Source organism: Podarcis tiliguerta (assembly GCF_965153285.1).
Source record: "Podarcis tiliguerta genome assembly, chromosome: 6".
NCBI lineage: Eukaryota > Metazoa > Chordata > Lepidosauria > Squamata > Lacertidae > Podarcis > Podarcis tiliguerta.
This window is the reverse complement of record NC_139539.1, coordinates 55628642-55653493: the sequence shown is the minus strand read 5'-3', so window position 1 is coordinate 55653493 and position 24852 is coordinate 55628642. Positions and strand designations below refer to the sequence as shown.

The 24852-nt window shown below is 39.9% G+C and overlaps 1 protein-coding gene across 5 annotated transcripts in view; it reads left to right on the top strand.

Moving 5' to 3' along the window:
* Window positions 1–24852, top strand: part of GLIS1 (GLIS family zinc finger 1) — a 184783-nt gene that overhangs the window by 63778 nt on the left and 96153 nt on the right. For all 5 annotated transcript variants that reach the window (XM_083448023.1, XM_083448024.1, XM_083448022.1 and 2 more), the window contains 2 exons: window positions 8697–8895; window positions 16808–17900. In XM_083448023.1, the coding sequence (XP_083304149.1) occupies window positions 8697–8895; window positions 16808–17900 (1292 nt within the window). The remainder of the gene's footprint in view (window positions 1–8696; window positions 8896–16807; window positions 17901–24852) is intronic.

The window sequence follows — 24852 nt, the reverse complement described above, 5'->3', positions numbered from 1 at the left end:
AGGAGACTGAGAGGAGATACGATAGCCATCTGCAAATATATAGAGGGCTGTCACATGGAGGACTGAGCAAGCTAGTTTTCTCCCAACCTGGTGGGTAGGACCTGAACCAACAAATTCATGTTACAAGAAAGATTCCAACTAAACAGCAGGAAGAACTTTTGACAGTAAGAGCTGACAGTGAAACAGACTTCCATGAAAGGTGGTGAATTCTCCTTCCCTGGAGGTTTTTAAGCAGAGGCTGTCTGGCCATCTGTCATGTATGATCTAGTTGAGATTCCTGCATTGCAGGGGGTTGGACTAGATAACCCTAGGGGTCCCTTCCATCTCTACAATTCTATGATTCTAGAATAACTTCTGCCCAATCCAAAACCACCTTTCCTGTAGCAAAACGTAACCACTGAATTGTTATTCGTCCCACTCCTATCCTTCACTTTGTGAAACTGGACACTACAACTTGTTCAGCCAGGAACCTTTTGATGGGTGAATACGTGTTGCATCCCAGTGGGAAATCGCCCAAGCTGTCATTTGTTCTCCCTGTCTCTCAAGCTCATTCTGTGAGGGCGGCCAACCCACAGGAATAGTTTTAGCAGGAATAGTCCCCCTCCCCCCTTCTCAGCTGTTTTTGATACAGTAAACAACTCATTGCCTATTAAGATGGTTAGCTTTTATTAAGAAGTATTGAGAATGTGTAACTCTGCAATTTTATAAAATACTGTACATAAAATCTCAGTAGTTGCGTATTTTGAGAATCAGTTATCAACCAATTTAATTGAATGGATCAAAGGTTTAGGGTTATATTATTTGAGATGGTTCAATATTTATTGTTTTATAGTTGTAAAGGTTTTACTTGTTTTTAGAATTGTATTTTCTATTGTTGTTACCTGCCCTAAGACCCTTATAAACAAACAAGCAAACAAATGTAAAGCTCTTCTTTTGTATTGATTCTGCCATTTTGTCTTGTCCTCCTCTTTTTATTAACATTTCACATAGTAGGGTTTGTTTGTTAAAAAAATTGCAATTCGAATGAAATCTAGATATATGTGCATACATATACTTTCCCAAAATTAAGAAGACGGTAGAATATGTCTGTTGCAGGATTTTATTGGGTGATACTAAGGAGGCTATTCAGCATGTTTTCTCTAACGGTTCTAAATTCTTGAGTTTGTCAGTCATCAGTCCTGCATTACTTTAAGTCAAATGTGTCTTAGAGCTGCAAAGATTAAGATATTTTTGCTGTCTTAATTTCCTCTTGTTTCCAGTGACACTGAGATCACCATTAACAGCAAGCAAAAATCTGCAAAATTGTTGTCGCCCCCCTTTTGGATCTACAAAAATGGTGTAATTTTCCAAATTGTAGACATGACTTCATTTTGACATTCTTTCCTCACTCTTGCACACAGTGACTATATAAACAAGCATTTGGTGGATTTTTGAAGGAATGACTAAAATCGTCATCAAAATGTTAGGTTTTTAGCTCTTTTAAATTCTTGTGCTGCGGTAGCTTCTCCAGCAATTCTTCATACATTAATCCAGAGCTCATGTTCAATATCAGTGTTCTCCGCAATACTAATGCCTTTCCTTCAAATGAGTCCCTGATGCAATCCTACCACTTTTCATTCTGACCTACTTTGTGTATCCAGTCCTCTGTCAGAATTATGCCATGGTTTAGGGAATACAGAAAAGCATCAATGTGAAACTTTGTTAAAACAATGATTCTAAATCAATGATTTAAATTAATTGTGTGTTTTTAAAGATCATGTTTTGAATTAAATGTAAAGGTACCCCTGCCCGTATGGGCCAGTCTTGCCAGACTCTAGGGTTGTGCGCTCATCTCACTCTATAGGCTGGGAGCCAGCGCTGTCCGCAGACACTTCCGGGTCCCGTGGCCAACGTGACAAGCTGCATCTGGCGAGCCAGCACAGCACACGGAACGCCGTTTACCTTCCCGCTAGTAAGCGGTCCCTATTTATCTACTTGCATCCGAGGGTGCTTTCGAACTGCTAGGTTGGCAGGCGCTGGGACCGAACGACAGGAGCGCACCCCGCCATGGGGATTCGAACCACCGACCATACGATTGGCAAGCCCGAGGCGCTGAGGTTTTACCCACAGCGCCACCCGCGTCCCTATGTTTTGAATTACCTTGATTTAAATCAATCCACATTGGCAAGTGGTCCTGAACCAGGGCCAACTGAATTAAATGGTAGCACCCACACCAGCATCCCACCTTTCTGGATTGCTGGCATGCTGCTATTGGTTTCTACCATGTGTTTTTACTTACCATGGTATCTAGCACAAGGTTCAGTCAAGCCATTCCACATGGGAAGCAATTTTGACAATATCTGGACCTTAATCACATGGAAGAACATTTTTGCAGAATCCAAAATCCTTCCATAAATCGAGCAACAGCTGGGGGCAAAGCTAAGAAGAGTTGAATATTTGAATTGTCACAATTAAAATGTAGCCCCCCCCCCCGCCAGCTGATCCAGCCTTTTCCTGATATAGATATTCAATGATAGGCAAGGTTTCACATATTGAATGCCTGCCTTTTCAGCACTGAAGTCCTAAAAAGGCAGTGAGACATATCACTAACTAAACCAGCTTTTGCTAGCCTGGTACCCTCTGATGTTTGGAATTTCAGCTCACTTCATCCCTGACCAATGGCCACACTGGCTTGGGCTGATGTGAGTTGTACTGCAAAGCACCTGGTGGGCACCAGGTTGGGGGACGCTCATGCAGAAGTAATTTTACAATTGCCCTGGGTATTTTTTTTTTAAATATTTTCTACAAATGGATAAATTCAATTGAATAAAAATAAGTGTCTTGTTCTGAAAGGACACTGCAGTGCAAGTTCCCAGTAAAAATGTTATTTTCTTTAGACATGTCATAGGTGCATTCTGTATGATGTCTCAAAGCAGCAAGAATAAGCAAATGACCTAGTTTGGCAGACACCACAAAAGCCACAAAAGCTCTGGGGATAGTTTAGTATGTTAGGCAAATATTTCAAACATATCTTTGTTTTGAGTGTGAGTCACTGCAGTTTTATGTGTCATTAAAGCTATTTGTTCATTGTTCTTAATTAGGTAAAGTTCTAAAGCACTGCAGCAAACTCTTGTCGAATCATCACCCTTTCCATTCAGCCTTATCTCATTGTGAAGCCCCAGTGGGTGCTTTTATCAGAAACAACAGGACCTCTGTACAACACAGTATCCACTATGAATGAAAAACTGAAACATCCTTGGGAAGTTGGAGTTATCGCTATAGAGATTAGTGTCAGACTGTAACCCAGCATTGCCTTTTGGAGACAAACCGCACATTTATGTGAAAATGCATGTAATAAAGCTCTCATTAGCATGCAGCTACTCACACAGTAGGGACGCGGGTGGCACTGTGGGTTAAACCACAGAGCCTAGGACTTGCTGATAGGAGGTCGGCGGTTCGAATCCCCACGACTCCCGTTGTTTGGTCCCTGCTCCTGCCAACCTAGCAGTTCGAAAGCACATCAGAATGCAAGTACAGTGGTGCCTCGCAAGACGAAAAGAATCCGTTCCGTGAGTCTCTTCATCTAGCGGTTTTTTCGTCTTGCGAAGCAAGCCCATTAGCGGATTAGCGGATTAGCGCTATTAGCGGTTTAGCGGCTATTAAAGGCTATTAAAGGCTTAAGGGATTAGCGGATTAGCTGCTAAAAGGCTATTAGCAGCTTAGTGCCTTAGAAAAAGGGGGTGGGGAGCGGAAAAAACCCCCCCAGGAATCGCAAGACATTTTCGTCTTGCGAAGCAAGCCCATAGAGAAATTCGTCCTGCGAAGCACCTCCAAAACGGAAAACCCTTTTGTCTAGCGGGTTTTCCGTCTTGCGAGGCATTCGTCTTGCGGGGCACCACTGTAGATAAATAGGTACCGCTCCAGCGGAAAGGTAAACGGTGTTTCCGTGCGCTGCTCTGGTGCACCGGAAGTGGTTTAGTCATGCTGGCCACATGACCTGGAAGCTGTACAGTAAAGTGAGATGAGCGCCGCAACCCCAGAGTCGGCCACGACTGGACCTAATGGTCAGGGGTCCCTTTACCTTTTTACTCACACAGTGGGACTTCCCTTCCTGTATTCCTTCCTGCAACCTCCCATGCCCCTGCAATTCTGCTTTGGAACAGGCTGGGGGAGGGATGTGGGATGGCAGCAGTGGGAGGGGTAATCTGTTCTGCAAACAATATGGCAGATGGACATTACTGGATATGACGCAGTGTTTTAAAATATGAAAAGCAGACTCAGGAACCTGCAGTTTCGAGTGAAAGAGCAATAGCACAATATTTAATCATTTCCAGTGGTTTATCTTTCTTCTTGCAATCCCCCATTCCCTGGCAACTCGATTAGTAATTACCCAAATTGTGTTTCGAGTGTGCAGAGAATCAAGAACCAATTTTTTCTCAAAACAAGTCTCTGAAGGGTGCTTTTCTTTTCTTTTTTAAATGAAGCTTTGTTACATATGTATTAAAATGTAACATATAGTTTGCACTTTTGTAGTCCCAGGTACTATTGATTGTGAATGAATGAGACACATTTCAATGGCTAGGTTTATACACAATAACTATAGAATTGGGAGCACAGACCTCATACTATGTTTGCTGCAGGGAAACCTAGCTATTTAACCTATTGCTCACCATTCATGGTAGATAACAACATACAGTCAAACCTCGGCTGACACATGTAATCCATTCCGGAAGACCATTCGACTTCTGAAATGTTCGACCACCGAGCATCAAAGGCGATTGGCAAAGTCAATGGAGAAAATAGAAGAAAACTCTGGGTTTTCAGCGTTTGGGAGCCGAAACATTCCAAAATGGAGCCGTTCGGGAACCAAGGTTTAACTGTATTTGCATTCTTTTGCCCAGGTCCAAAAGTATGAATAAGCTCCTGTGACTTGCAAGAAATGTGTGCCTTTTGTGTATAGACTTGCCTAGGCATGTAGCTTTATTAGGTCTGCAGCCTAGAACCAATTAATTGGTTCTGGCATGTGAGGGAATGCCATTTGTTGGAGGATAAGGCTATCAGTGGCTATTAGCTATGATGACACTATGTTCTGCCTCCACAATCATAGGTGATCTCTGAAGATCCCTTGCTGGAAACCACAGTAGGGGAAGGTGCTCTTGCACCCTGGTCCTGCTTTCGGGTTTCCCACAGACATCTGGGTAACCTCTGTAGGAACAGGATGATGGACTAGATGGGTCATTGGCCTGATCCAGCACACTCTTCCTTTGTGCCATTATTCATTTATAGCATGACACTAACTCCAAGAAAATTTATACGATTAGTCCATTATCTGTGGCACTAACTCTTGTTCACCTGAGTGAAAAAACCCAGCAAAGTCAGAGTCTGAAATCAATACTGAAGTGTAAAGCCATAGTTTTCTTGTAGTATTTTAATTAACATTTGGAAGAAAAGTGTGTGTGAATGTGTGTGTAACCTAGAGTTAAACTTGGGCACATTAACCCCCTGCGACATTAGTCTGGAAAGTAAGGAACAGTTTTATTTTGTTAGATTTACTGTCTGTAAACTAAGACTAGTATAATGTAAATTTTGGAATTATTGTGATTGTATTGAAAGTAAGCAGATATTAAAGGGGTAGGCAGGATGGTGCCTTCCAGATGCTTTGAACTACTATGGTATTGGTAGTTTAAGTATAAAATATGAAAATGTTTTCCTTTCATCTGCTATTGGTAAGCTTCATTTTTCTAGGTTAAAATTCTTCTGACACCACTGAAACAGGAAGCATAGCCCCAAACCTGTAAAGTAGCCCATTTCCCCCCCAGCTGTGTTAAGGATGCACAAAAAATAGAAATAAAGATTTTCTAGTTTTGCATCATGTTAATGTTCCTTTTTCTTGCTTGATTGATTTACATCTAATTAATTGTTTCTAATACTAAGCTGAATTTAGAATTTGTATTGTAGGCCACTTTTTAAACTCTTTTCTGTGTTTCTGGATTAACAGGAAATGCTTTATTGTAGTGGTTTTTCAACCAATGTGCCATGGCACCCTGGGGTGCCTTGAATGATGGTCAAGGGTGCCACACTCCTTCCTTGTGTCTCTGCCTCCCAAAGGCTTTCACATGGGGAATTTTGTGGGTGCTTGGGCACCAGGGAGCCCGCACCAATGGTGAGGAGGCACCTCTCTTTGGGGCGGGGGGCGGCAGCGGCTCAGAGACCAGGGGGCGCCAGCAGTGGCTGTCCAGAGGACTCCAAAGGAGAGGAGGATGAGGGAACACTCCACAAGGGAGGTTGTTCAAAAAAGGATGAGAGGCTGCCAGCTCTGCAGGCAAGGGGTGACATAACTGGGCTTCTGAGCTCCACAGGGGTGCTGCAGAAAGAATGTAGTTGGTCAAGAGAGCCATGGAGTCAAAAAGGTTGAAAACCCCTCCTTTATTGCCATGGCTTGTCTGTTATTGTTACTGCTGCATGAAGATGATCTGACATTTTATTAGAAAGTCTATCTACATTAAACTTACGTTGTAAACATATGCATATTGCCAATTGGCCTCAACTTTATAATACTTCTCTGGCTTTAGTTTTGGTACCTGCTGGGGAGGTAAATGTTGTTAACGTTATGAAGATTGTGTTGATACTTCTCTTTAAAATTGTTCCCCCAGTAGCATCTCTGTTTTCTGTATGCATGTAGTTCAGCTCTTGTAAATAGTCCAGTTCATGCCTTTGGTTTCTGTGTCATGATATCATGGTAAAAGTGCTAAAATGGTTGCTAATGAATTTCAGAATTGTATTGCCCAAGCAATGAAAGAGTGCAGCTATGCAAGATGTACACCCACAGGGTTTTTCCTGGTACTAAACCCATCCCATATGTGAAAAACAGTTTAGCACTTTGATGTTGGGTGAGATACTTGGGAGAGGGAGAGAAATATGATGGGTTACAAAATGTAACCACTCTACCACCATTTTAAATGAGAAAAATGTACCCATGCAGTACTTCCATAACTTTATGAGAAAGTGGATCTATGTATAAATTGTAGTCATTACTTCTAGAAACCAAAACAACTTTCAAAACTGCGGCTCCTATTCTATGTATGCTTACCTGGGAGTGAGCTCTGTTGAACAAAGTGGGACTTCCAAGTAAATATGTCCATTAAAAATACCGTGGCATTGACAAGCTACCAAGGAATTTACAGATTTCACTTCCTCAAAGAGGTAATCTCCCCAAAGCTACATGCCTCAAAGAGGAATTGTGGCTATTTCATTGGGCAGGATCCAGTGTTAAGCATATGTGTCCGGACTAGCAGACACTTTTCTCTGCTGATTCCTACTGGCAGCTCTCCTACAAGATACCCAGCTGGATGAGGGAAGCTGTGTGGGAAGTGAGGATCCTTGAAAACCATGGGAAGCTTCTATGAGGAGCTCATCTCCCATAGCATTCAGTGCTACTCGTTCAGCCCACCCATTCAGCAGGGTTTCTGAGCCTTGGAGGAGTGTGGCAAGGCAAGGAAGTCAACTTTCACCAGCCTTGCTATGCACATTTAACTCTGGATCTGATCTACAGCTTTTTAAAAAACTATTTTGATAAGGAGTACTGCATGCTTTCTGAAATATATTTATTATTACAGTATTGTGATTTTTAAAAATACATTAAGGGTCACTGTATTTCTCATGCTTTGATAGTATAACGTTTTGAAACTGAAATGGATATGGCTGTTAAAGCATTGCACATGGGCACATTTCCAGGACTTCTTGTATCCTTCAAGACTAGCATGTTATCCAGCTGAACTGTCTAACAAGCTACAATTCAAGCTCTAGATTGCGTGTGGCAAAGAAATAGGAACCTATGATTTTGACGATCATCTCATTAGAAGCCAGCTCATATACACTATCCTATAATGAGTCAAAAGTCAGGCAGCTGGCACATTATAAAGAGCGTTTCTGAAGGCCATCTATTCTTATAGTTTGTGCAATGAAAATGGGCCAATGTTCAGGTATAAAAGAAAATCAGTAAAAATGGAGACTGCAATTCAGCACATAAGTGAGAGCTCTCAGTTCACACACATTTTAATTATTTCAGTTAAAGGCAGAAGGAGTGAAGCACAGTTATGTATGCTACTTTTTCAGTGTTGCATGAATAATCTTTACATTCTTATTTTTTTCTCATTTCACATTTTTTAAAAGAGTAATGTGCTGCCAGGGATGGACCCACAAGATCTGAATTCATTCTTGTTTTGCAAACACTTGCCTCAATATATTGCTTGGTAAAGACTTGGGTGGCTGAATAGAACCAAAATGCAACCTGGACCGGCAAGAATTTGGTATCCAATGTTTATGTTTCAGAAGAACATTTCAGGGCCTATGGTCAAAGTGCCACTTCCCATCCCCCCTCAACCTTCAAGACTCCCCCAAAAGAAATAATAACTAAAAACAAAAACTGTTGTTTCATCTTCTCCTGTAGTAAAAGAAAATGTTCTTAGAAATATTATCATTTATTCAGGTTTCAATATAAGGTGTGGTAGGGAAAGCAACAATCAGTGTCAGTGGTTAATTCCTTAGGAATTGGACCTTGATTACTCTGAAACTTTTTTTCATTCTCTCCTGATTTCTTGAGGCAGACTGCCAGTAGTAGGTGGATCATGCTGACGGGAACAAGTAAGATACAGCACCACTCTTGTTGAGGAGCTCATCATTATGTTTTTCTCTTCCTCCTCTCCTTTCTTTAACAGTGAATGGTGCCTACAATCATTGTAATTTGATATCTGAGAAGAATAACTTGATGGATGTGGAGATGACAAATAGCTTGGGGCCCGTGTGTAGACAGAACCTGCTCATCCACTCAGGAAGCTCGCTTACCCGAGACCACCCGTTGCCTTGTGAAAGACTCCTACATGTTAGTCAGCTGAACTTGTCTCGCTCAGATCCAAGGTATCGTTTTCAATTTTGACTGCCTTATGTGCTCTTATCATTTCAGAAGTTGTCAGCAGTTACACACTATGCTATTTTGCCAACTTGGGTTATTAATCTTTTTATTTATTAACTGTCTGTACTGCCCTTCAACCAAGGATCACAGGGTGGTTTACAATATACATTCAAAAATAACATTACAAAACATAACATTACAAAAATACATAACATAGTAACAAACAACAACCACAACCTCCTAGTTTAAAACGCCACAGATTGTTTAATTAGCCAGGAGAACGACCGTTTACTGTAACTCTGATGATTTTTGCAGCTTTTCCCGGCCGAGAGTGGGAAGCAGTAGCCCTGCGCAGCCCTCTGCTTTGGCCTTGGCTGGCCACGGGGGCTGGCGGATTGCCCACCAACAATTAGAAAATAATAATGGGCCACTCAGGGGCACAAAAGAGTGGGGATGCCCCACCTGCGGACCTGGCTAGGTCAGTCTTCAGTCTGGTTTGCCTGCAGGGCACAAAAGCAGGGTGTGCTGTTGTCTGTGCACAGTCAGGAATGGGCATCATGGGCATCAGCAGACAAGCGGAGATGAAGGAGCAGTTGTTGACATTCCTGGATCCATGGAGGTCGGGAAATAGCAAGGATCACCCACTCCACATCCTCCTCAGGGCTTGAGCAGTGGTTTTTGTTTTTTTTAAGTTTCCTTGCCTCAGGTTTCAGTACCAACTTTGTTTCTTCCCATTTCCCTTTTCTTTTAGTCTGGTTTACTTTCACCCCGACAGGCAAATGCTTTAGAGCACCAGGAGTCTTGGAGGCTGCAGAACATTTCCTTCCCTTCCCCCACCCTTCTATTCTTCTACAAGAGGAATGTTTTTGCTTGGTGCCTAAATATATGTAAGGAAGGCGCTGAGCAAGCCTCCCAGGGGAGAGCATTCCACCTTGTATCTTCAAGTATGCCCTTCTTTTGTGTTCCAGTTCTAAGAATCAAAAGAGGGGAGGGGCAATAGTTTCCTCTTAGCTTCTTGAAATAGGCTTTATCCACTGCCACAATCTCTGATATGGTTTCCTGTAGTCAAAATGAGATCAAGATTTGCCATTCCAAGAGGTGGTTTGTTGCTCATGCCCTTTAGCCAAACATGCAGCATGAATAGCTAATGACTGGATGGTAAGTAAAGAAGAGGATTTTTGCTCAACATTCACCCTCCTCTCCAATAACTTATTTCAAGGGTAGCCCTGCAGATGTTGTTGGACTACAACTTCCGTTGGTCCCAGCCGGCTTGGCCAATTATTATGGATTATGTGAAGGGCACCTCAGTTATGGAGTGCATTAATTCCATGTTTGAGGCTTGATCCCATCTTCAGTAAATAATTTGTTGTAGATCCAAAGAAAACAATTCCTGGGTTCTGGACAAGCTGCTGACTCGAGTTTAGAATGAATCAGGGATCTGGCCTCAAGTACTAGAAAAAGGATGCTTTCAAGATACAACTTGAAGGAAGGTAGAAAATAATAAAACAATCCCCACAGCAGTATTTCCCATAAGAGGATATCATAAGTTCCCATCTAGTCAACAGGACATTTGTATCTCTATCTCTCTCCCTCCCCCCCCCTTATATATAAAAAAAATCCTTTAAGACTTTTGTGCTTTTTTAAGGGTAGAAAACTAAAAAACTACAACCATTTTTTTATCCTACTTACATAAGGTAACATTATTGCAAAGTTTGAATCTGGTACCCTTCTAAGAAGATGTCAATTGTTGAGAAAAACTTGCTGTGAATTTTTATTTTTTAAAGGTGATCCATCAATTACTCTGCTTTTTCGCTGAACAATATTGACCTTTTTGAGAATCTTGAGGGGGGGGGAATACCCTCCAAAGTTGAAACTTTTATATGAGATACTTTAATTCATAAATGCTCCATGTCTAGAACCATCTTATTCAAATTTCCATATACATAGCATGAGGAAACAAGGGCTCTTAACTTATTCATGGCAATTTAGCTGCTTTTGATTTTGTTATATATGTTTGTTAACTCCATCTTGACCCTGTTATGAATCCACATGGTACTTACTGCTAACAATCTGGTTTTATTCTTTCACTGAATACAATTATGATGCAAAGATAATTGGGGTTGGAGCAAACAAAAGGAGGAAGAGAAGACCTTGCTTAGATCTTTTCAGGAGCTTTTTGAAAAATCCATAATGAGGAAATGACAGATGCCTGTATACAGGGGATCATAGTACTCCCTTACGAAATATGAACTCCTTACAACTCTGTCTCAGGGAAGATTCCCAGAACAACACAGGATTATGTGCCATAGAACTTGAGAGAGCCGCTATTGTGATATAAAGCAGCAGGTGACTGGGGTAATTCCCTTTACTCCTAAAGCTTGGCTTGGGCTCTGTAGGCTTTGCCTTTTTCTCAGAAACTGGAAGAATGTAGAATGAATGCCAGTGTTTCTCAGGGGTTCCATGGTTTGTTTGTTTTCTTGCTTACTTTTGGCACTTCGGGTCCCACATAATTTTATGTTTCTGTAGATGTATTAAGAGCCCCTTGCTGTGATGTCATCCCACAATCTTGTGGTATTTTTTAAAGTTCACACACACACCCCAACCAGCAGTTAGCTTTGCAAATTTCTGACTGCTGATACTTCACTAAGCTTCAGCCTTTCTAAACCCGGTGAGTACTGTGGATAGGATTCCTCCAAATGCCACCACAGCTGTTAAAAAGGAGCTTTCCCCCTACAGTGGCCAAATATTTAATATAGCCCATTATTTTGTCAGTGGATTCTCTGTTCACTGGTAACTAGGAGATAATATATGCATTTTTGCGGGTGGCAGTAGTTTTGCAGTTTATTTTTCAGTGCCCAGCTTAATTTCTGATCCTCTCATCTTCATTCATACAGACACCCATGTGGATTCTAGATATTTTCTTAACTCAAATGACACTTTTGTGCAGTCCTACCACAGTCTCCCAGTGCTACACTCAGAGCATGACTTTGTAGGTAGGAACCACTGTAAAACCGTGCCCACGTTGCAATTTCCCCTCTATCCACCCCTTTCCTGCTTTATACATGCCGATTTACTGTTGCAATCAACACTCAGTGACGTGGGTCTGCTGCCATCACATGCAGTTTTGCTGGTAGTTTGGACTTTGGAGTTCACAAGTACCTGCCGATATAGTGTGCAGCTTGAGTATCTACTTTCCCGATTTTGGTCTCGAGTCAAAAGCCATTTGTGGGGAAAGGCTGTCCTTGTGTTCATGTGTGCTACCATGCTTTCTTCATGTAGCACCATTTAAAAGTTCAGTGTATAAATTCTATGAAAATGAATCCAAGAGAAAGGTCCTGTCTGAGGTTAAAAACTTAAGCATGTGGTGTCCATTATCCTTAACCTCTATTAAAGTTACAGTTTCACTAGGGTTTGAGACTACCGGGCAATAGAGGGGAAGCATTGTGATAACAGTATACTGGAAGCTTCCTTTGCTGTGGTCATTTTGGCCATTCCTGCTTCCCAGTCCATAAATAACAGAAAAGAGAATTTCTGTGGTTCTGTCTTTAATTCCTAGATTTGCAGCCACAAAGAAAACCCCAATAAAAGCTTATACCATCTGTGCCATCAGCAAAAAACATGTTCTAGACAACTGACTGTTGCAAATAAAATGTCCATTTAACCTAATATGCTGAAATCCTTTATCTTCTTCCAGTCCTCCTTGACTTATTTAAGAGCTGTATTCCAGAGAGATCCTTTTCTTCTTCTTCTTCTTCTTCTCCTACCCACAAGTTCATCTCATGGCTTTGAAAGCTATGCAGTATATTTTCACTGCATAGAATAGATAAATGAGATACATATGTTTTGATAGAAAAATCTTAATCGTTTATTCACTGCAACTGGTCCTGATAAACAGCTAATATTGGCACTTTTTCAGATAATCCATTATTAGGCGCAGAAAACACGCTTTTGCTGGATTCAGTCATAAAAGCAGAAGAAGGAGCATGTTGCAGAAGCTGTGAAAATGTAGCAGAAAACTTTCAAAACCTGCAGTGGAGTGATCTAGGAAATTTATATATGTGTGTAAAAAAATCTGAAGAAAATTGAATGAAGCTATGTTAGGAAGACTATCTTGTTTCTTTCAGTTATTATATTAAGTAGCAGAGCTGGAAATCTTTTAAGAAACATCACATGCCTTGCTTCGCCTCAGTGCCTGTGAGTGTATGAGCATGTGTATTATCTTTATAAATAGAAGGATCCTAAACAAGTAGGCCAAGCCATAATAAATGTCTCTTATGTGTGGCAGTTAAAAATATTTGATAACGAGCTTAACTGCATGAGTCTAATGGACTCATAATGCCTTATTTCATCACAAATTGTAAAATCCAATTACAAATTAATTTGGAATAACCAGATACATTTTCTAGATGCTTGGAAGTTTTTCTAGGCTCCAAACTAAGCCCTGATCCTGCCTCTTGGCCTTCTCAGAGATCTGTAAGCTTGAGAGCAATGGGCATAATTGCTAGGAGTGAGGATCTACAGGTCTCAGATGCCTCAGTGACAGGAATTGGGCCATCCTAACCACTCCATTCATACTCTTTCAAGAAATGGAGGCGGGAGCAGCCAGTGGGTCTATGCTCTTCCAAATGCAACACACCGCTGTCATCAAGAGGGGGATAGGAAAGGTAGCAGGATCTTGGTGTAGTGTAGGCACTGAGTCAGAGCCAATCCACTGCTTTTGCCACTGTGTTTGTGCTGTGCCTGCATTGCACCAAGCTCCCACTGTCTTGCCCCTCTTCCTCTCAGTAAGCGGCAGTGATGTGTCATGTTTGGAAGGAGTCATAAAAGCTATAGAAGTCATACAATGATAGAGTTGGAAGGGACCCAGAGGGTCATCTAGTCTAATCCTGCACACAGAGCAGTGCAGCCACACCTGTGCAGTGACACCTGCTGCTAATGAATGGAGGAAATGATCACAAGCACCTAGTCCATAACAGAACCATCTTAAAAGTGGACCCATCAAACTCCAGGAATATGTAACATCAGGACTGGACTTTGGATTGGACTTGGGGAATCTGATTTTTGCCTCCAGGATCCAGCAAGACATATCTAGTTTACCAAAGACAAATTAAGCAACAGTCTTAACTATAGTAATTACAGTTGTTAAGATTTATAGAAATGCTTTAAAATAAATAGTGCCATTTGTTCATTTTTATTCAGCTATTGCTAGTGGTTTAAATAAAATCTGCTTAGCTCTATTACCTAGAATAGGGTTTGCCAACATCTTCAGAATTAAAATAATTATATTGTCAATGGACCAAAAACTCTTAAAACTATAGGTTGCCTATGCCTAACTTCAGAAATTTTGCTCACAAATAGGATAACTTTGATACCTTGTAGCAGATTAAGATACTGTGAAAAAGCAGGGTTTTCTTGCATGGAAAACACAAATCATTGTAAAGCTATGAGTAAGCTGTGTTGGTTGTTCCAAATGAATGTCAGGTAAAGATTTTATACCACATCATTTTTCATTTTACTGGTGTGCCTCATATTTTATAAACAATCTGTTAAGATGTGTTAATAAATGTGTATTTACTATTCTACCTGTAAAAACCAGGTGTGTTGGTTATTATCAGATGAAGTGTAAAAGATTAAGATATTATAAACAATAAGTCATAGACATTATTTGAAACAGAATTTCTACAAGTCATCATGCTAGAGATGAAAGGCTTGAAAGTGGAGTTTCAATGGAAAGAGAGGGAAGTTTCTAGTGCGATTAAAAATCCTAAACCTAGCTTTGATGGTTCAGAAGATATTGGATAGTAAACCTGCCACAAAGAAATGACTAAATCTTGCCAAACCAGCATCCCAGACAAATGTGATTTTATGAGAAGTCAAAATTTTCTGAGTTATTTTTAATGTGACATTTTGGAATCACTGGGATGAGTTAGAACGGTGGTATGCAGGTAGGCTAGAACTATTTTTAAAATAAATTCATTCCATCCCATGCTTCTGATACTTACTATATAGCTCTTTCTCATAGAACATTATGCAGGACATATACATAGAACTAAGTGGCGGCATACATGCTTAGCCTTGGGCAAAGCCAAAACAAATGGCATAGGGTGGGTTGGAGGGAAAATCCAATGCCAAATGAACTTCTGGTTCCAGACACACCCTACTTAAATGGGATGGGTGTGGACCAGAATGAAGAGTATGGCTTGCAGTCTCCACTCTGGTCCGACCCTGATGCCACACCCCCTGACCTGCCTGAGATTGGTGGAATTGAGGGCGGTTCCCAACAGCCTGCACAACCAGTGGAGGGAGAAATGACGTTTTCCCCTGCCAAACAGAGGAGACTGGTGTAGCTGCCACTCACCGCCATTGAAGACAGCGAGCGGCCATTCCATTCCCCTTCTTAAAAAACCCATTAGTTTTAGTTATTCTGTCTCTACAATCACATTTAGTTTGTTACTCATTCAGTACTGTTGTATCTGTTTTTGTAACTGGCATTTGTACTAGTTGCCCATTGCTGTCTACAGGAGACCAGACTGCTAGGGTAAGCAAAAGCATTCCTTGACAGTCTTTTGCCCTTTGAACACTCTGGTCTTTAGTTTTGGAAAGAATGAAAAATTAACTACGTAGTTACTTTTTTTCAATTGTCCCAAACAAATGCACACCTCTACAAAGCATATATCATTGGCATTAAAAATGTAACTGTAAATTGTTCTATCCCCTCCCCAGCAAAGCTACTGCCCCCTTATTTTGTTGGAATGGGCTACTGAGCTGTTAAGAACAGAAACTGTGAAAACACATGAGTAAAATGATTAGCAAAACAGGGTTAGTTAGCCATCTAGGACTCATTATTCTCATTCTTCCAAAGGGAAGAGTTGAATTCTGTCCTGTATGCCATCATTCTATACATGAAGCAGAATGAAATGGGAAAGTCCAGAGTTGGTAGAATGGACTGCACTGAGTCATTCTACACTTAAAAGACCATATTTTTAATTCTTCTTCTTCTTCTTCTTCTTCCTTGCTTCAAATAGAAAAAGAAAAGGCTGGTCCCTGTGTAATTATTGGTTGGTCTTACAGCAATTTTTTTTTAAAAAAATGTGCAGCCTGAAGTCCATTACATCTCCCACCTCAGGATTCTACCACCTGCTTTTACTACATCTGTACACCAAACCAACCCCATTAGATAAATTATCTCAGTGTTCAAGTTCGCATTCCAATGTGGAATAGATTATAAATCATTGTTCAGTGGGAAGGATGTGCATTTTCCATCTGGAAATAACGTATTTAAAGGCAAATATCTTGAAAGTATTCAGGTAGGTAGCCATGTTGGTCTGATGCAGTCGAAATAAATAAAATAAATAAATAAATATTTTTTTTTATAAAAAAATTGTATATCTGAAAGAAGTGTGCATGCACACGAAAGCTTATACCCAGAACAAACTTAGTTGGTCTCTAAGGTGCTACTGGACAATTTTTTAATATATATATATTTGTCTTGAAAGTATGTTATTTTCATTTTTCTGGGCAGACATGTGAGCAAAATCCACAACTGTCTTGATTTGTTGTGTTTAAACTGCTCTATATACAATTAGTGGGGGGGGGGGAATGGAATTAGAAATAAATAATGCTTTCATACATTTTGTCTGCAATGCCCACTGAATAAGATATGTAGAGGTTATTGAGGTGCTGCCATTTTGAAAACAGCTGTAACAGTACTTTGCTTTGTATGTGTGAAACCAACACTATACAAGATGCTACTGCTTTTCCAGAGAAAGCAGCTAAATAATTTTCAAATGCAGTTATTATGTACACACAAAGATGAACTCTGTTGTCCCTTGCTAAGGAGCTTAATAAACATTGCATCTTGAATGAAATGCTACAGTTCTCTGCCACTTAGTGATGATAAATGAAACTGTGTTTCAGGCCTCCCGCATTTCAAGAATCAGCAGACTCTACCACTCTGTGCATGAATGGAAGCCGCACTACACAGCATATAAAACAGGAGTGCCGGAGCGATTACAAGGGCCTTTCTGAGGTTTCCACACATAGAGGGATTACCGAAGGAATGGAACTGAGAAGCTCAGGCAGCTTTCATCCTGAAATAGACCTAATGAACAATGGCCTTACAAATTCACTTTCATCATACTTGTTTAATAATGAACATAGCTCCTCCCTGGGCTCATTGTCACTCAGCAGCCCTCAGCATCCTAGCAGGCACCAGGCAAGCAACCTGAAGAAGAGATGCATCTCCATGTTGCCGTCTTCCGCTGATGGGATAGATATTACAACTATCATCCGCACGTCACAAACGTCACTGGTTACCTGCGTGAATGGACTGCGGACTAATTCAACTGGCATTTCCCCTTCTCCCGGAGAGATCGCTCTCCACAGTACACAGAAAGCCTCTCGTCCCCAGTCTTGTTCCCAACCTGGGAACCATTGTCATCTTCCGTCCCCTTCGGTATGCCTTGTACCAGTTTCCACTGAAATTGTCCGAGGTGACTGTGATCATTCGCAAATGCAGCAAACAGGAGAAAATGCAAGCCTCTGTCTTATAATGAACAGTGCTAGTGTTCCTCATCAAGACACTTCACATAGCAGTCAGAAGTTGAATTTTTTAAAACAAGAACCACTTGATGAATATTCTTCCACCTCAGATCTTTTTCAGCATAACCAAGAGCTGCCGCCACCTTATCATTTGCACCAGCAGCGAAGCCAAACTCAAGGGACGCTGTCTCATTTACATGCTTCCATGTCTCCAAAGACAAACGAATGCGATGAGCAGGAGACCAGCAATGGCAAGCAGGCCTGTCGGTGGATTGACTGTAGTGCTGCCTATGATCAACAAGATGAACTGGTCCGGCACATAGAAAAAACACACATTGATCAAAGGAAAGGAGAGGACTTTACTTGCTTCTGGACAGGCTGTGTCCGTCGGTATAAACCTTTCAATGCTCGTTACAAACTGCTGATTCACATGAGGGTCCATTCCGGAGAAAAACCAAACAAGTGCATGGTAAGTCTGGAATATATTTATTTGACTAGAAACATGTTAATGTCTCTGGACTTCTTCCTCCTCTTAAAAATCCTCTTCCAGCATTATCAGGGAGCTTTTCCTGTAACTTATTTCCAAGCAGAATTTGACTAAAAACATACACTCTTGAGTTCTTTGCACTCTTCCTTCCTTCACAATATCATTCCAGCACAGTAATGTTTTCTGGCAGTTTGGTCTGTAATGCTTCCAAGACAATTTGGGGTGTTGTGAGGGGCATGGAATATATACATATTTGGGGGGGGGGGAAGTGTCTGATATATAAATGTTGTAATGTCAAAGAATAATATTTTGTTGCCCTCTGCAAAAGCTTGACTCCTAATACAGTTGTTTATTTTTGAAATGGCCATTGGAACATTAATATGATGATCAAAGCAGCCTGCAGCAATTTGACATGAAGGAAGGGTCATTGTGCCTCTAGTGACATTTAAGTCAAACATGAAGTACATTTAATGAAAATTATTTTCCTTCTGCCTTTTGAACAGTATTCCAACTGAGCAGAAGCCTTTATAATTATAGATGGCAGAAAAGGAAGGGAATCCTAGTAGTAGTAGTAATTATTATTATCATTCGCAATTGCAGTTGAGCATGTCATAAAACTTTTAGGATGGCTTTCATTTAACTTTCAAAAGAAGAGTTCTGAAATAAAGCTGTTTTCTTCTGATCAGGCAGATCTAAGCCACATTATAATTCCAAAGAGAGCATCATGGAACAGTGTTGTTTCTGCCTGTGTTATCGCAATAATGTGGGCAATTAAAATAAAAGCTAATGACTTGCAGTTGGCTTTCCACATGCTGAAAGCAGCAATAATATGAAACCCTGAATAGACTAGATAACAACAAGGAAAGATTGGTCAGAACTTCCAAACCCAGCAGTGAAATATGAAACTTTTGTTTGCAACCCCAAATGTATTGCTTACAAAGGAATAACCACACCAGCAGATTGGGTTGCCTCATCAAAACATCAGCAAGTAGAAGCACTTTGGAGATTTGGTGCGGGGGTGGGGGGTAGGGGAGAGGTTTCAGTGGAGTACAGTGGAGATGTGCTCTGAAAAAATGAACACTCACTACATACTTTGACTTTGATATTCTGGAATGGCAAGCATTCCCTTTAAACTAAGATGTCCTTTTACATTAAAAAAGAGCAAGAAGACTTTAGAGCAAGCATTGGGGAATATTGGAGCTATTACCAAGCACAGTCATAGGGTAAGGAATAACAACATAGGTCTAGTTATACTTCCTTATGCTGGTGATACATTCCTCATACATCACAGTCATAAGCATATCTAGGTATACATGAATGGTTGTCTAGTGAAATACTAGATGGTCTGCTCTAGTTTCTTCTGTGCATCAGCCATAGGGCATTCACTATGTCCCATATTATGCTTTCTGTCTTTCTCTATAATTCTCTATAATTTCTGTGGTTTTACTTTATTTAATCTCAATACTCTGTTCAATTTATTATTTAATATTTTGAAATATCAAGACAACAAAGAATCTGCTTTATACTACTTCTTATCTTCCTTATCTGAAACTATATTATGTATATATTATGGCACACTTTAAATTTTTTCAATAAGCTAAAAATGGTAAATAATGGTGTCTCTGTTTGTGTATTCATGACCAGACATCTAAAAACAATTAAATAGTATTCACAGCTTTCCTTAAAAAGCACATTGTTTTCTAGATACTAATTGTGAACAAATAAGATTTACCCGAAAGTTAGTTTATTGAAAAAACCATTCTATTATTCTAACATGCCAATTAGAACAGATAATTTATGTAGTAATAGAGGGAAGCATCATGTAGAAATTTAAACCTTCAGTTTGCATCTTCTAAAGACACATTGTGCTGCATTGGAGTTAGAAATTTGAAACTATGAAAATATCTGGATTACTCAGCAGAGTTGGCTATATAATTTTGTAAGTTGTTTTTAAAAAGGTGGTTAAAACCAATGTACTGGCTTCACTTTTCTCTTTGTCTCTTTTATAAAAGTTTGTTTTAAAATTAGAAAAGCTTGGTTAGTTGCTTTTTTATAGTGATGAAAGATGTGGTGTGGAAATCTAGATTTACTCGCCAGCAAGAAATCCCTCTCCGTATTTTCTTTGAAGTGTGTGTTTGACAGCTATTTTACGGAGTATAGCAGTTTTCTAATGTTACCTTCCCAGTTAGCATTTCACACAAACCAGCTGTTGTAATTCAGGGTAAGGAAAACTGTGAGATTCCTGTCTTTATGTTGCTGTGTTAATCTGTATTAAATAATGAGCAACACTGGAAGAATATTGAGTTGCAAATAGGCCATGAAATAGTTGCATACGCTTTAAATAATTAATCTATTTTTCATGTATAACAGAAGACTTTCAGTACTGGTGACAGAGCAATATTTTGAATGTGCTTTTGTGACCCAGTCAGAATGAAAGAACCTAGCATAACAAAACAAGTTGTGATGCCCGGGGAGACTGTTAATAACTGTTTAGTAACTATGAGTAAAGGAAAAGAGAGTTAAATATTTGAAGTAAAAAATGCATCTTTAGGATTATGACTCTGAAGGGACTGTTAAAATGTATATTTCTTGCCAATGTTGGTTTTAAAATGTTAGAAGGTTAAGATCTTAAGGAAACATATCTTCAAAATCATTGCTGTACTACGACTATATGCATTTGTGCTTTTTGCTGCAATATTACTGTAAAAAATACGTTATCTTTGGAAAAAGTTAATAACGACGAGTTCGAAGTATGAATTATTTTGATGCCCTGCGTAAATATAGAAACAATTAGCAGATTGTTTCTAAAGCCAAGATCAGTAACAACAACCAGCGATCATTGTTGGGTGGTTTCCGTGGCCCTGTACTTCTCCCTACGCCCCCCCTCCCCGTAAGTGATTCCTTTTTCTCTTGATGTCCTTCCAAAGCAGATTTTTATTTTCTTTGATTATGGGTATCTTTCCAGTCTGTTCAGCAAAATTTGTTGGCTAAATATGCATTGAACGTGTTCACAGGAGGCTGGCAACAAGTAGCTCCCTGTCTATATGCATAAAAGCTCCTGTCCATGTAAAATTATTAATTTCTTATGACAGGCTTTGCTACTATGTACTGTAATAGACAAAGGAATTTTGGAATTCAGGCTACTTGAGAACAGGAAATACATGAGACATTTTGATTGAAAAGTAAATGGTCCACTAAAATGGCAGTTAATCCTTTTATTATCTTTCCAACAGCAGTTTCCACAATACTTTCATGAGGTAAGCTTCCTTTCTGTCCAACTGTAACACTCATCATTACAGCTGGTTTAAATTTAGCCAGTGTGCTCTTTTCTCAGCAGCAGACAGAGGGAAAATAATGTTCTATCTTCTGTAAAGGAATTATTGATATTTATTTTTTGGGTGGGGGCAGGTTCATTTTTGCATTTGGTGCCAAAATCCTTATGAGTCCTTTTGTATTATCTGCTAGAATATTCTAATTAATTGATTCCTTTTCTACGTTGTGTCCTTCATTTGCGTGTGGCTATGTGCTTTCTCCTGGTCTTCTTCTCTTTTTATTCTTTGGGCTGTGTAAGTAGTCTGAAGGAAACTACCTAATCTCCTTGCAATATCCTGTTATGTTTCATACTTAACTTGTGTTATTTTAGTTTTATTAAATTTGGTGCTCATCTGCATTATGATCAGAAATATATCCAACAAAAATAATGATGCAATGCCTCTAAGACTTGAACTTTTGAAGATTAATTTCAAGCTTTTGTAGATTTGGTGTCCCAGACAATTGGAATTTTGATTGTCTGAGAGCAAAAAATTATCCAACGTAAATGTTTTCAGTTTAAAGCCTCCCCGCCCAAGATTTATCATATCATCTTTTACTTTCACCACCATTTTGATTAACAATTAATAGTGATCCCAATCTTATACAATAATCTTTAAGTCCCTGTTTGCAAATGTAAATATGTTATTTCCACCAGAAGAGGTGTTGGGGTGGGGCTAGTGAGGTATAATTTATATTATATTATATTATTAATAAAAGACAACTTCCAGTAAGCTTAACGAAGTGTTGAAGAATATGTTTAAGTTGCAGAATTTTCTTATTTTAAACCTGAGTATCTATGTTTCAAAAATTTCACAAGGATGACAGCTGTCTAATTAATGATTCATGAATATATAAATTTCCAGAGTGGTAGCTGTGTTATTCTATTGCCACAAAAATAACAAAAGTGCCTTGTGAATCGATAAAAACTAAAAATATATGGCATAAGGTTTTGTGGACCAGGGTTCCCTTCATCAGGTGCATGAAGAGTTATCTAGAGTTGCTGATATATGCATACATGCATGTTGTTCTGGTAGTGGTGGTGGTGTTCATGTAATTGTAAATGGTGACATTAGAGGGGAATAAAATGTGGAAAGCACAGGAAGTGACCATTACATTATTAACAACAATGTGTCATGAAATATAGTGTAGGTATTCACCTATACTGCTTTATGCTCGTTTTCCTTTACCTAAATGAAGGCAAGACACCTTGCTTCACTGGGGTTCTTTCAGTATTTGCCTAGTTGAGTAGGAGCTGGTTTTGAAAAAGTGGGCTCTGCACTCATTGAACCATTTGGCAGGGAATGCTGGCATGGGTCTTCCCCACAGAATTGATAGCCTTCAACATGTTTCTGATTCATGGCTTGTTGATGCCCTGGTTGACCTATGGAATGCAGAGATTAGTTTAATGGTTGACATTACGGCTCCTAGGTGTTCTATTTTAGTTTGCAAAGTCTGCATTGCAACTCCTCTGCCCAAGTTGAGGGATGAAAGAGTTTGATAGATTAGATCATAAGTGGCAAAAGACTTGATGTAAATGCTACCAAACACAGGCTAGAACTTACTGCTGAATCTATTCTGTGGTGGTGATAATGGCCAAGAGGCATACTCTTTTGCCACTGCTGTATCCTTTGTTGCTTATGGTCCATTGCAACTACGCCCCCATACCGATGTAAAGGAAACTTTGGGAGACTGCTGTAACATGTTTGCTGTGAACATCAAAAAGAATGCTAAGCATATCCTTTCCTATGTGGATGCCACAGTTGCCACAAGATAGTCCAGTGAGGAGTCTGGAGCACCATATAGTCTTCTTTTGTGGGATGGGCTTCATTTGTCGCAACCTGAGAATGGTGACAAGATGCTTGAAGGATTTTGGCCCACTTTTCAACTCTATCCTTGCCTTCTCAGGCTTTTTACTTCTAGCAGTAAGGGGTTGGCTGACTAAGTCCAAGGCGGTAATTCCAGCCATCTTTAAAGAGGTTAGTCCTAATTATTGTTAAGGAGGTAGTTGCAGGACATTTATAGAAGCTCTTTGAGGACACTGCTTGGATTTATTTCAGTTTGGTTTCAGAAACTTTCTTAGTCAGCTTAATGCAGGTGTGGGAAAGCTCCAGATGTTGCTTAACTACAACTCGCAACATCCCTGGCCATAGGCTATGCTTGCTGGGGCTTATGGGAGCTGTAGTTCAGCAACATTGGGAGGGCCAAAGATTTCTGACACCTGCCCTAATGAATAATGTGTACTGGGAAAGGCTAAGAGGGAACCCTGCTTCTTCTAGATCTCTTTGTGGTGGTTGATACTATTGATCATGGTATCATTCTGTATAAGCTTTTTCACATGGGTGTTTTGCTTGTTCCATTCCTAACCTGCAGGGCTGATCCAGGTAGTAGTGGTGGAAGACTACAGTTTAACTCTGTGGCACTGATGCTGCAAAATCCCACAAGCATCTCTCTTGTTCCCTAGGCTGTTTAACATCTGTTTATTGAATATTGGATTGTGTACATGTATGATTCTATAGAGATTTGTTTTTGTGAATTGTATCTTGACTTGATCAACATGAAGTAGCTTATTGAAAAAAATAAGTTATTTTTTTAAAAATAAAACAATTAAAAGAAATTATAAATAATAGTAATCATATACTTTTTGTGGTACTACTTTCTGTAAAGAACTGTACTGCAAGCTTGAATTATTAGACTTACTCAGCAAAGTGGTCCAGACTCTCTGTGTTGTTTTATTCTTCCTATGTGTAGAGATAGTATGTCCACAAAGAAGTTCCTGTGTCCTGATACCATGCAACTTGCTTTGCTGAATAACTTATATTGGCCTTTGTTTTGAAATTGCACCCAAGGCATTTAAAAATGGGAAATGGAAAAAGCATGTTCTCATAATCCAACTCGGTAAAGTTTGCACAACTTGCTCTTTGTTTCATCATCCCAACAATAAATCTTTCATTTGTGTCAGCTGAGAGTGCCTACTAAGTCTGCAAGTGATTACTTCTATGAATTGTGTTGGTACCTTTGCAGTACATGAGTGAACGATAAAATGGGGAGTTGATCAAGACTCTTTTATGGTCTGGCAGGAAGCCTCTAACAAAACAGTCCTGATGCATGGAGTTTCATCCAAGTGTTTCTAATCTCTTACTCCGTTAACCTCTGTGTGCAGGTTAAACAAGTTAAAATTATTCCTTTACACTGTGGAAATTAATGTTATCTGATCAGAAATGGTTTTGAACATCCTTCGGAGGCCAAGCTGACACAGTAAAAAAATTAGACTTGTGCGTTGTCTTGAGAACAGAATTCCAATATTGTGACTGAAGTGAGGGGAAGGTAAGTCATTTTCATCCTCATTCACAGAGAGAGGCCAGCAATGATTGAAGCCCACCATGTCCAGGACCCCCAACACTATCTCAAGACATTTTGCTGCCACACATTAAAAGCCAACTGGACCGGCAGTGGTTTTTTCCTTCAGCACTGGTGATAGGATGGTGTACTCCACTTCACCTAAGGCAGCAGACTAGCTTTGGGTATGCAGAGCAGACCACATGGCACACACACCTCTGTTCTCTTAGCAAGTTACTGCTGCTTGCTCACTGCTTTTCTTGGTACCTGCCTGGTGCTCACTCAA